The sequence below is a fragment of the Cervus canadensis genome, chromosome X (genome assembly GCF_019320065.1).
Source record: "Cervus canadensis isolate Bull #8, Minnesota chromosome X, ASM1932006v1, whole genome shotgun sequence".
NCBI classification, from domain to species: domain Eukaryota; kingdom Metazoa; phylum Chordata; class Mammalia; order Artiodactyla; family Cervidae; genus Cervus; species Cervus canadensis.
Genome location: NC_057419.1, coordinates 118,856,720 through 118,870,381, shown reverse-complemented (window position 1 = coordinate 118,870,381; position 13,662 = coordinate 118,856,720). Strand labels below are relative to the sequence as shown.

General features: G+C 39.9%; 1 protein-coding gene across 4 annotated transcripts in view; it reads right to left on the bottom strand.

Moving 5' to 3' along the window:
• ZNF280C (zinc finger protein 280C) overlaps window positions 1-12,882 on the bottom strand; it is a 59,957-nt gene extending 47,075 nt beyond the window's left edge. For 2 of the 4 annotated variants that reach the window (XM_043459232.1, XM_043459231.1), the window contains exons 1-3: window positions 12,720-12,879; window positions 5,317-5,362; window positions 5,147-5,200 (exon numbers count right to left, since the gene is read on the bottom strand). In XM_043459232.1, coding sequence (XP_043315167.1) covers window positions 5,147-5,177 — 31 coding nt within the window. In that variant the 5' untranslated portion in view covers window positions 5,178-5,200; window positions 5,317-5,362; window positions 12,720-12,879. Of the gene's footprint in view, window positions 1-5,146; window positions 5,201-5,316; window positions 5,363-11,823; window positions 11,955-12,719 lie in introns of all 4 variants that reach the window. The other 2 variants (XM_043459229.1, XM_043459230.1) reach the window with 2 other exon arrangements.
• Between the last annotated feature and the right edge of the window lie 780 nt (window positions 12,883-13,662).

The window sequence follows — 13,662 nt, the reverse complement described above, 5'->3', positions numbered from 1 at the left end:
TGTCACCCACTACTGCCTCTACACGCAGTACCCGCTCTTGCGCAGTATGTCCTCTCTCGCGGTACCCACCTCTCTTGCAGTACACTCCTCTTTTGCGGTACCGCCACTGGCTCTGCTATGCACAATATGTCCTCTCATACAGTACCGCTTCTACATGTCATTCGCGCTCTCGCACGCGACGTTCTCTCTCGCGGTATCTCCTCTCTCGTGGTACCCCTCCCCCCACCTCGAGGCACCCCCTCTCTTGGGATAGCACCACTGGCCTATTTGCAGGATATCCTCACGCGGTACTGCCTCTACACGCGGTACCCGCTCTCGCGCAGTTCGTCCTCTCTCGCAGTACCCACCTCTCTTGCAGTACACCCCTCTTTTGCGGTACCACTACTGGCTCCGCTATGCGCGGTATGTCCTCTCATACAGTACCGCCTCTACACATCGTCTGTGCTCTCGCACGTGACGTTCTCTCGCGGTATCTCCTCTCTCGCGGTACCCCTCCCCCCACTCGCGGTACCTCCTCTCTTGCGATAGCACCACTGGCCTAGGCGCAGTTATGTCTTGTCACCCACTACTGCCTCTACACGCAGTACCCGCTCTTGCGCAGTATGTCCTCTCTCGCGGTACCCACCTCTCTTGCAGTACACCCCTGTTTTGCGGTACCGCCACTGGCTCCGCTATGCACGGTATGTCCTCTCATACAGTACTGCCTCTACACATCGTCTGTGCTCTCGCACGTGACGTTCTCTCTCGCGGTACCCCTCCCCCCACCTCGAGGCACCCCCTCTCTTGCGATAGCACCACTGGCCTATTCGCAGGATATCCTCTCACGCGGTACTGCCTCTACACGCGGTACCCGCTCTCGCGCGGTTCGTCCTCTCTCGCGGTACCCACCTCTCTTGCAGTACTCCCCTCTTTTGCGGTACCACTACTGGCTCCGCTATGCACGGTATGTCCTCGCATACAGTACCGCCTCTACACAGCGTCTGTGCTCTCGCACGTGACGTTCTCTCTCGCGGTATCTCCTCTCTCGCGGTACCCCTCCCCCCACTCGCGGTACCTCCTCTCTTGCGATAGCACCACTGGCCTAGGCGCAGTTATGTCCTGTCACCCACTACTGCCTCTACACGCAGTACCCGCTCTTGCGCAGTATGTCCTCTCTCGCGGTACCCACCTCTCTTGCAGTACACTCCTCTTTTGCGGTACCGCCACTGGCTCTGCTATGCACAATATGTCCTCTCATACAGTACCGCTTCTACATGTCATTCGCGCTCTCGCACGCGACGTTCTCTCTCGCGGTATCTCCTCTCTCGTGGTACCCCTCCCCCCACCTCGAGGCACCCCCTCTCTTGGGATAGCACCACTGGCCTATTTGCAGGATATCCTCACGCGGTACTGCCTCTACACGCGGTACCCGCTCTCGCGCAGTTCGTCCTCTCTCGCAGTACCCACCTCTCTTGCAGTACACCCCTCTTTTGCGGTACCACTACTGGCTCCGCTATGCGCGGTATGTCCTCTCATACAGTACCGCCTCTACACATCGTCTGTGCTCTCGCACGTGACGTTCTCTCGCGGTATCTCCTCTCTCGCGGTACCCCTCCCCCCACTCGCGGTACCTCCTCTCTTGCGATAGCACCACTGGCCTATTCGCAGGATATCCTCTCACGCGGTACTGCCTCTACACGCGGTACCCACTCTCGCGGGGTTCGTCCTCTCTTGCGGTACCCACCTCTCTTGTACACCCCTCTTCTGCGGCTCTGCCACTGGCTCCGCTATGCACGGTATGTCCTCTCATACAGTACCTCCTGTCCAAGTGGTACCTGCTCTCACGTGGTACGTCCTCGCGTGCACGTATGTCCTCTCGTGCACGCGGTACGTCCTCTCGCACGGTACGTCCTCTCGCACGGTACGTCCTCTCGCACGGTACGTCCTCTCGTGGTATCTCCTCTCGTGCTACCCCCTCTTTCGCAGTACCTCATCTCACACGCATTACCTCGTGAACAAAGGGTTTGAATACCAACTCCCGGAAATAGTGCAAGGACTTACTGGGGCTGGATCACACTTCCACTGAAGTCAGTGGGAGTCCACAGAACTTCAGCTTCCAGCACCTGTTCACTGAGTGCCAGGAGAAGCTCAACCTCCTTACAGACAAGTAGCCTGCTCCCCACTTCCCCCACACACCGAAGGCAGGGCTGCACTGGCCACTGATGCCACAGGAGGTGAGCTATCCTGCAGAGAGCCTCTGTCTTAGGCAGCTCTGCCCACAAGTCTTCCCTCCTTCCAGGGCTTGGAGTTGGGTCCCTGCCCTGCTGCCCCCAGACCAGTGATGCATGCCCAGGCCTGCTATCTCCAGCACGGCCCCAGGCAGACTCAGCCCAGACACCATTAGGGGTGCCAGGCTGCTTCACCTATGATGAAAGAGCCATTTGTGAAGAAAAAACCCAAGACATTAGCGGATTATAGAGACAAACCTGAGACCTATGTAAAAGGAAAGCCTATTCCAGCACACAGGCTATTTTTGTACTAGAATTTGTTAACTTGTAATATGGTCAATAATCAGGATTTCCCTATATAATCAGGATTTCCTTATAAGTCACTCGGACATTGGGCTTCCCTGGTGGCTCAGATGCTAAAGAATCCGCCTACAATGTGGGAGGCCTGGGTTAAATCCCTGGGTTGGGAAGATTCCCTGGAGGAGGGCATGGCAACCCACTCCAGTATTCTTGCCTGGAGAATCCTCAGGGACAGAGGAGCCTGGTGGGCTACAGTCCATGGGGTAGTGAAGAGTCAGACTGGACTGAGCAACTAAGCACAGCACTTGGACATTGGTCACTTGTAAGAAATTTAAACTCTAATTATGACAGCTTCATTGAAAAATAATTGTACTGAAATTAACTTGTCTATCTTCATTTGGTTTTAGTTTTTAGGTGTAAAAAGAGACTGTCTTGGGGGGGATGTGGCATAGGGTGGGTGATTTCTTTAGTAAGTGTAAAATAAATGGACATGCATTAGATAGCAAAAAAAAAAAAGGAATAAAGGCCAGCAACACCACACAAAATTTACCTCCCATTCACCCTTATTTTCTTAGCAAGACCATATCAAAATATGAGACTTAAGGAGGAAGACAATGGAATGCAGAAAACATAATATCCAACACAATACAAAGACAAAAGAAAGTCCCAGGGCAATAGCTATTTCAAGTCTAGAGAGCAACCTGCCAGAATAGAATTGAACATTACTCCCAGAAGGAATGTCTCTAGGAGACCAAACACATGCATGTGTGCATGCGCGTGCGTGCACGCACACACACACACAATCAAATTGTTAGATTATCTGACAAGTTTTAACATGTAGAAAATCAAGTTAAGAGGTGACAGAAGGGTTTGAGAGGACTTGGCTATAGATTCTAGTAAAATTTAGTGAATTTTAAAAACCAAAAAAAATTTAATTTGCTGGATACATCAGAAAACAATGTTTGTTATGTGGTCATCACAATAAAAACATCAAATATGACTTAACTAGAAATTGAGAAATAACTGCATTGGGAGATGCTTAGGGGGTGGTTCAGTGTAAGAAAATTAAAATCCTGCTATTCCTTGAAGGAAATCATTAGATAATGGCAAAAACTGATGATTCAAGAGACAGCAGTATTTTAAAATTTTAGAAACATGGAAGTAATTATTTCTAACAACTAAACTATTGAAAGTGGATGTTGTGAGAAAAAAAACAGGGAGTACAGAGACCCAGTATGCACACCTCCTTTATTGCTTGCTCTCTCACTCTTAGCTAGATATATGGAGTGAGATGTGGATGGGGTGACAACTTTGAAAAAATAAAAACAAAACAAACTAATAACACTCCAGGGTTCTGACTTAGATGATGATATCCTTTTTTTTAATTAGATAATGCTATTTAAAATTTATCTTTTATTTATTTATTTTCATTTATTTTTTAATCTAATTGACTTTATTTATTTGGCTGCACTGAGCCTTCATTGTTGCACATGGGCTTTCTCTAGTTGTGATGAGCGGGCTTCTCATTTTGGTGGCTTCATTTGTGGCAGAGCATGGGCTCTAGAGGGCCCATGTTTGGCCCAACAGCTTGGGCGAGCAGGCTTAGCTGTCCCCATTTTCCTGGACCAGGGATCGAACCTGTGTCCCCTGCATTGGCAAGTGGACTCTTAACTACTGGACCACCAGGGAAGTCCCTCGCTGTTTCTTTTTTTAAATTTATTTATTTTTAATTGAAGGATAATTGCTTTGTAATATTGGTTTCTTTTCTGCCATATATCACCGTACATGTCTAACTCCAAAGTAAGCTCCCTGAGAGTAGAGAACATAGTTTCTTCTCCCTTTACATTTCCTCCTACACACAGCAGTCTACTGGATATGCAGTAAGCACTTAACTGGCAATATAAGGTAATTGGTAATTGGTAATATAAGGTAATATGGTAATATAAGGGCTAAGAAACTAGGCAAAGTCAGGGAATGCCAAATTTAAAAAAATGAGAGACCCATGTATACTGATAACAAAAAAATTATATCTGTGTTAATACCATGGTCTTAATATGTAGATACATAGGTCTTTCATATTCTTATTAACTGGGTTCTGACACTATCACTATATTCAAGATAGACTGCTGAGTAAAACATTTTAAGGGCACGTAATAGTATCTATAATATGATCTTATTTGGTAATAATTTATATTTAATTTTTTTTTATTTGGTAATAATTTATATTTTTGTCTACACATAGAAAAAAGTTTGTGATTATGTATACCAAACATATATAATAGTTAACTCTGGAGATGAGGAAGAAACACCTCATTTCTATTTTACTGACATTTTTATTGTATGTAGTTCTTGTTTTATATAGTATTACTACAATCCTGGGAGAGGAAATGGCAACCCACTCCAGTATTCTTGTCTGGAGAATCCCATGGACAGGGGAGCCTGGCAGGCTACAGTCCATGGGGTCGCAAAGAGTTGGACACAACTTAGCAACTACACAGATTACTACAATAAATTTAAGAGTTTTTTTGTGTTTTTTTTTTCAATATGCCCACCTCCGTCTCTCTCACATTTTCTTATGAAGCAAGGTTATCAATACAAGAACCAAGTAGACTAGTATCACTTGCAGCAGCAATACTTACTTTTTGGTTGAAAAGAGGTGTCGTCGTCCATCAAGTTGCAGAGTCACCTAAGCACTAACACATGACATCAATCAATTTTATGAGTCACTTGAAGTAACACCAAATATACTGAAACATGGTATTTGGGTTTCAAAAATCGTTGGGTCTAATTTCAATTTCCAGAAACTCACCATGTGACTCCAGACAAGGTAGCAAGTTAGGTCTTAGTTTTCTGCCCTATAAAAGTAAAGATACTTACTATTAGGGTGGATTTGTTAAATTAAATGCTAACACATTAAATATTCTTCTCTATAAACAGTTTACCTTTTGAGTTTGATATTTACATACTACTCACTTTCCATAACTGGTTCATTCCTGAATGAAAATTTTTTAAATAAAATCCTGAATGTAAATAGCATTTATTACTTGAAGAAATCTGATAAATTATTTAATTACAAATAATTTTTGAAAGGCATCCTATAAAAATGAGTAATGACCCTGTAATACATGTTTTAGTAAATCTGAGTTTGAAATACTAAGTAACATTAATTTTTAACTTATTCTTCACATTTCAGAAATAATATTATTTTTAAAATGCATTCAAAGGAAATTTTAAGGGTTTTTTTTTTTTGGTCTCTTACCAATGTTAACTGAAAGGAACAGAAAATTAGTTGGACACACTTTATCATAGATTAATTCATTAAAAAATTACTCATTTCCTTCTGCACTCAATGTAATGTGCTCAATTCTAGGGGGAAAATTGATAGATAAATCATAGGACTTACTTTCACAAGTTTATGATCTAATGTCTATGTTTCTTTGGGCTTTTTAAAACATTTAAACATTTTCAAAAAACATTTAAATTGCTTTTTTAAAACAATAACTTCTGTTCTGAATTCTCATGCACATATCATATTGTTTTACATACAAGATAAGTATGCTTAAAAAATTTCAGCTATTTAAAAAAGTTAAAACTTAAACATCAATAATCTAAAGGATTTAGATAAACAGTTAACTGATTATCCTCAGACTAGCAAAAGCAAGCTTTTTTGCTTCTTCCAATTTCAAATCATTTCCTTTAATCATTAGATCAAAGGGAAAAAAAAACTTAACTCCAGAAGAAGTTCCTGGTAGAAATGTCTGAATTACCATTATAAAATTCTCTAGTGAATTCTGTACTTAAATGTCCCTAGTTCTGAGGTGTGGCTATTGAAACCTCTGAACTGAATTATTTGAATAGTTATTGCTTGTCCCTAAACTAGAATTAAGGTTAATGCATATGTCAAGTACATAGATTCATGACAATTCTTGCTCAGCATTAAGGACCTACTGCTATGAAGAATGGAAAGTGTTTTTTAAGAGTCACCACTGTACAGCCTTTGAAATTCATATAGAACCCTTTTATTAAATGATCATAAACAATATTGTTTGGTACTAAAGGCCTACATTAGTACTAAATGTACAAGTAGTCTATATAAACAAGTCATATCTACTGCCTATGACTACAGAGATAGCTTTTGAGGCCAATAGTAGCCACCAAGGAGCCTCAATCAGTGCATTCATAAACACTCTCAGATGCCATTAGAATCATAACTTTAAAGCTACATTACCCAATAAAGCAGTTAAGCCTCCCCAAAGTGATCACCACAAAAAACTCTCAGATCATCACTTCAGAGCTTTGGTGGCAAGGCAAAGAATTCTATGAGAAATTAAGTCATTTGTTAGAGAAATGGAATATCTAGCAAAATATGTAAGGAGTATCTTAGCATTCCTATAACAGCAACTCCAAAGGGTCTCCAGGTTCTGCAACTCGGAGTTGACACCAAAATAAGCAGAAGAGAACTCTCCACCTCAGCTACTGACTCAGGTAGGGATGCCCAAATTCAATAGACTGGTCTTATGCAGGGGAAAATGAATTTCAAGTAACTGACTAATGAAAGACCTCTTGGAGCATTATCCATTCAGGCTTTGGAGACTGAATGTATAAATAATTATGATTTATATATATATATATATATATCTTGTTTCAGCTCTTATACATCTAAAATTCAGCTATCTTTTAAGAGTTAATTCTACAAAAATTAAAAAAATCTGTGGATTAAAAGAATTACAATAGTAAATTGTATGTTATGTGCATTTTACAAGATGAAATACTTGAAAATATCAAGATGCCATTTCACTCACTAGAATGGTTGTAACTAAAAAGAACTAAAAACATTACTTGTAACTAAATGAGTGACTCCTAATGGATATAAAGTTTCTTCACAAGGTGATGAAAATGTTTTAACTTTGATTGTGGTGATAATTGCACAGCACAGTGGATGTACTAAAATCATTGAATTGTACACTTCAAATGAGTGAATTGTACATTATGTGAATTATAGCTGAATAAAGCTGTTAGGCATATAATAAGCTGATAGGATATAAGCCTGGTGGTGATGGAAAAAGACTACATGGAGAAAGACTACCTAAGAAAGACACCAACAAAGAATAGCAAAGCGATAAGATTACAGAGTAGAGGAAAAGAAGGTAGAACAGGGAGACATTCAAGTTCTGATGTGACACGTGTATATATTGCAAAATGATCACCAGAGTAAGTCTAATTAACATCTATCACTACAGTTGTTTTGAGTGTGTGTGTGTGATGAGGTCTTCTAAGAGCTACTCTCTTGCAGTAGCCTGTGTGCTCAGTTGTGTCTGATTCTTTTCAACCCCATGGACTGTAGCCTGCCAGGCTCCTCTGTCACGGAATTTTTCAGGCAAGAATACAGGAATGGGTTGCCACTTCCTACTCCAAGGGATCTTCTCCACCCACTGATTGAACCTGCATCTCCTGACTTGGCAGGCGGATTCTTTTACCACTGGGAAGCCCCCTGCTCTCTTAGCAACTTTCAAATACCCAGCACAGTCTTATTAATTGTAGTCACGCCATACTATATTACATCCCCAGGACTTATTCTGTAATTAGAAGTTTGTACCTTTTGACCACCTTCACCCAATTTTGTCCTCCCCTCCCCCAATATGTGTTCTGTATCTATGAAATGTGTGTATGTTGTAAAGATTCCACACACAAGGGAGATCACAAGTTATTTGTCTTTCTTTGACTTAGCATAATGCCTTAAAGGTCCACTCATGTTGTTGCAAATGGCAGGATTTCCTTCATTTTAATAGCTGAATAATATTCCATGGAATAATGTGGAATAATATTCCATATTTTCTCTATTCATTCATCAAAAGATGGACACTTAGATTTTTCCATGTCTTGGTTATTAAATAATAACATTATAATAATGCTGCAGTGAACATGGGGGTGGAGATATCTTTTTGAGTTAGTGTTTTTGTGTCCTCTGGGTAAACACTCAGAAGTTGAATTGTTTTCTTATATCAGTACTCATGTTTTTGTCTATATTTACTACTGCATTGTCATCAAGTACTATTACTTTTACTGCTGGTACCTAATAAAAGAACAGAAAGAAAGAATATCTAAATGATGTATTTGTACTAAACAAAGGGAAAAATAACAGTTTATACAAAGAAATGAAGGTACTGAAAAAGTTTAAATAGAAAATTCTTGCTACTACCTAGATAGATATGAATTATGGGTGTGAAAAACTCAATTGAAGTAGTGACTTTGTTTCATCAAAGTGTATTATTCAGTGCTGTAAGGTTGATTTGAATAGTATTGACTTTGCAGTCCTGATTATTTTATGACTGTACAAGCATTCTAAGAATATTTAACTGTTTTAAGTAAGAGGGTATCTGTGAAAATGTTTTCCTTATAATAGGACTTTATTGGTACTGTACTCAAATCCAAGAAACACTGTATTATACTGTGGTTTATTAGACAACTTCACTGGCACCTAAGAACAATTCAAACTCTCAAACCAGGTCTTGGGAACAAATCATATATAATTTAGAAGAAAAACATAGACTCATCATCTTGTCTTTGTCTAAGAAGTTTTTATATTGTGGAAATTATTTTTTGAAAGCCTGAGCACAGGTATATTTTGAGTCTATGTACATTTTGAGCAGATCTTTAATAATTTTACTATTTCTTCCCTAATTTAAGTTTTCAACTTTTGTCTCAGTTGACTTTCATAATTCATCTATATGTAGAAAACAACTACTTGACATTAAGATTTAAAATCATTAGCACAATATTTTGCAAAGCTTGTCTATATTTTAAAACATTTTAACATTAGCTTTTGAGATGGACCACCATTCTAGTAAAATATACTTTCTGCAAAGTGATTTTTATATCATATTCAGAGTAAAGATTTTATCGATAAGGAAATGTTTTTATTGCAATTCACATGTAAAAGATACAACTTGGAGAAAAGACTAGTGCATAGTGGACCTTTCAAAGCCAAATTATATAACAAATACTTAATTGAAGTTTCATAAGATATTCTATAATCACTAATTTCTAAAGTAACCTCAGGAAGTATATATTGTTAATTCACATTTTATAGGAGTAAAACTAAACCACTAGGGAAAATATCAAGTAAAGATATGGAGCACAATTATGGGAACACTAGACATAGGAGCAGAACAACTGAGAGGGAATTTGAAGTCTACCACTTTCTGGTTGCCAAACCTATAGGATATTTAATTGGTCTCTTTGAACTTAGTTTTTCTATCTGTAAAATGAAAACAGTAATACCTTCCTTGCAGCACTACTGGAAGATTAAATAAAGTACATGAAAAATTATTATACAGTAATTTGCCTTATTTTGCTCATTTCCTTCTTTACTAAAAGTCATACAAGTTGGTGAATATAAGCACTAAAAAGAAACAAAAATTCTAGTTCATGTATAGAACTGTTAAAATATTGTCACAAATAAAGAACGCCAGATTAGTAGTTCTCAAACTTTTTATCTCAGGCCCACTCTTCATTCTTAAATCTTACTGATGACTCCAATGAGCTTTTTGTTTATGTGGATTATATCTATTTATACTTACCATATTAGAAATTGAAACTGAGGAAAAAATTAAATATATATTAACTTATTTAAAGTAATAAAAAGTCCATCACATGCCCATATACTTTTAATTAAAATAACTACTTTCAAAAACAAAAAATCTAATAAGAATGACACTGATTCACATTTTTGCAAATGTCTTTAGGATCTGTCCTAATAAAAAGACAATTGGTACTTTTAGCAATTTCTGAAATGTATTTTTTGTTTTTCAAAGAACATACAAAGGAGTACACTATGTCTTATTAATACTTATCTAATAAAACTGGTTTCACTATTTTTTATTCTTATGCAATTATTTCTAAAATGACTTAAAATACAAAAGATGAAAGAAAAGTAGTCCATTGGACCCAGATGGTATGTAGGGATGACTACTTTTCTTGATATATGGTTATTAAAAACACTTCTTGAAAGAAAACTGCTTTGCAAGGAATGAATTAAAAAAGCCTAGATACACTTTTGATACAAATCATGGAGAAAACCAAGTCCTTCTTGAGTCACTATTTAAAACCACCTGACTGAAAATCATGTATATTTTAAGTCCTTCTCTGAAGCAAAAAGAAAATTATTCAGGGTTACATATTTAGTGAATATGTGAAATACTTCTGACCTTCAACAAAACACTTTTGAAATAGAACATTTTCAATATAAATATCCAATAAATATCTTATCTGTCACTAAAACTATGGGCTATTTTCTGTTTACAAAAATTGCTAATCATTTAGGTATTTTCCCTGTATAATAATAAGAACAGAAATATTTCGGTATGGTTCTAAATGTCCTCTTGAATAAAGAAAACAAATTGAAGAGAAGAGGAGGTACAGAAATATATATCCATTCCCCTTACTTTTTCCACTAAAAGAGCTGTTGCCAAGGAGTAAAACCCTAGGCTGAAAAAATTAGATTGGACTAGAAAACTGAACTGATGAAATGGGTTGAAGAGGAGAAGCTGAAATTTGGACCCCTTCAACATAGAACTTTTTTTCAAATTTTCAACATACTTGGAAATAATATTATTTTAATACTAAAAAGTTGAAAAGATATGAATTCTTTTGTAAAAATTTTTACTTAAGTATAGCTGATTTACAATGTTGTTTTGATATGAAGTCTTAAGTATTTTAAATATAAAGGAAAAGAAAATGGAAAAGTGCTACCTATATATTTTAGGTGAGTTTACTTGCTTTTCCTCCTTAACCACTTCACTCTCACAAAAAGTGGATCATAATATAGTGGACTGAGCATTGGCTAAGGAGTCAGAAGACCTAGGTTCAAGAATTGGTTCTATCACTCTTAGCCGCAAGACTAAGGGTAAAATCTCCTTGAGGTTGTTTCCTCAACTTCAAAACAGTTCTATCAACACCCCACAGCCCACCTCAAAAGAGGTGATAGCAATGAAATGTATAAATGCAAGATACAACTGTAGTGGGATTTGTACCAATGTTAACACATCAAGGGCACATAGCCTTAATTTTATAAGCAAATGGGTGTCTTCATAGGCTTAGTAAAGTTTCTGCTTAAGGAGACAGTTTGAATTTTCACTGTAACCCCCCAAAGCAGGACACATCACAAATGCTAAGATGAGAATTTTGTGGTTAAAACTCTACTTCTCGGTTTTAATTTTATGTTTAATGGCACTAAAAGACATTAAAAATCACTGTTCAAACCTGAAAATAATAAAAGCAAAATTTAAGCTCACAGATTAAAAAAAAACAAACAAACCTAAAAATTCCTTGCAAACAAAGAGAACTCCTTGGATGTAGAAGCTAGTTCACTTGACACTTTCTTCCCCGATCTCTCCTTTTAAAATAGCATTAAAACTTGAGATAAGTTAAGAGGAACTCCCTCCGTGTCTAGAGAAAGATAAAACCTCAGAATGAGATAATTTTTTCCGTCTCATTAAGTAAAACCTGCAATGATCACAGTTAAAAAATTGTGTCTCTAACTCCACGTTTCTCCTCAGGCTCTTCTCCTCTAGACAATAACGGAATGGAGCACGATTTCTACGACGGAGGAGAGGGGTTCCTTTGGCAAGAACAAGGGTGTAAGCACTGAATGACCAGTAACCTGGGTCGGGCGAGTCAGCACAGAAAGGAAGGGCCCAAGGAGGCCAGGAGCCAGAAAGTTCGGGACCCTCTCTCCCCTCTATTCCCAAGACTGAAGAGCCTTGAGGGTGGGCGGGTCTCGCCAAACATCGGCATCATGTGTACAAAAGACCAAAGGGAGTTGCCTCCAGAAAGAAAAGCCAAAACCAGTCTGGGACAGACCGACACTTAGGCCCCCGAGGGTGAGGAGGGAGCAGCAGCAACCCGCGCGGCTCCGACCTGAGGGTGGCCAAACGCTGTCGGCCTGAGGGTGGCCAAACGCTGCCGCCAAGCAACTACCTTTCCGAGATGCCTACCCCGCCGGGCTGGCGCAAGATGGTGGCCCACCCGCCACCGCGCCAAGTCCGTCCCCTCCCCCGCACCCTGGGCAATCCTGGCGACCTATGCCAGCATCCAGACCCTCGACCCAGTCCTCACACCCGGGCCACCTCAACTGCCCTCGGAGCAAAGTGGCCACAGCCTCGCGGGAGAGCCCCTGCCTGCTTCCGCGCGGCGCAGGCGGGGGACACTTACCGCGAGCGGGGCAGGTCAGCCTGACTGGGACTCGGAGGAGGAGAAAGAGGAGGAGGGAAGGGAGGAGCGCGAAAACATTAGGCGGCGACTGCAGCCACAGCGACGGCCCGCAGCGACTCTCAGAGAGGAATGAGTGCCTCAGAAGAGGGCAGAAGTATATAACTAAGCGCGCTGCCTCATGGGTAGACGCCAGCTTCTCCCCCCGCCCCCCAAACATCCGGGTTTCTTTTCTAATTGACCAGGGAGGGCGGGCACAGACATGTGCAAGGCTTTACACATTCTCGAAGTCAGCGGTCCGCTGCTTGTGGGTGGTGGGCTGTGGGTTACAAGCCGTGGGTCAGGGCGAGGGTCTGGGGCTGAAGCAGATCACCTCGGTCAGCCCACTGTCCAACCCGCGTTGCAAACCAGAAATCAGGGCTGTGCATCAAATTTGACCACGTGGAAACGTGAATTCTAGGTCTTCCCAGTGTGTAGGAGCTGGACGCTGCAGTTTGAAAAGTACTGTACCCAAGAGGTGAAGACATAAACCAGATGAGTAAGAGGAATAATTATTTAAATAATTGATTAATTTAACTAAATCTGTTTTTAAAATATGATTTTGGTTGCATCTGTCAGTTAATTCTAACTCTGCCATATAGATGTCTATGATAATTAAAATGTTAAGAAAAACACCTGCCAAGATTCTGCTTGCAGAAACATACTCTAAACAATATATAACAGTATAGAAAGTTTCTTCTCCCAATTTTCCTCATAAGGTCTATGGCACTAGTGGTCATCCTCACAAGAGTTACCAAGACATAAAACTTTGCCTCAATAGTTAAGGAACTATTATTCATGTAAGTTCAAGTAGCCACTGAACTGTACCAATTCTTCTATTTGAGCAAATGTCTTCTTTCTCACCTATACTGCTCTTTGCTACTGGTTCTGATAATAAGCCTTACAA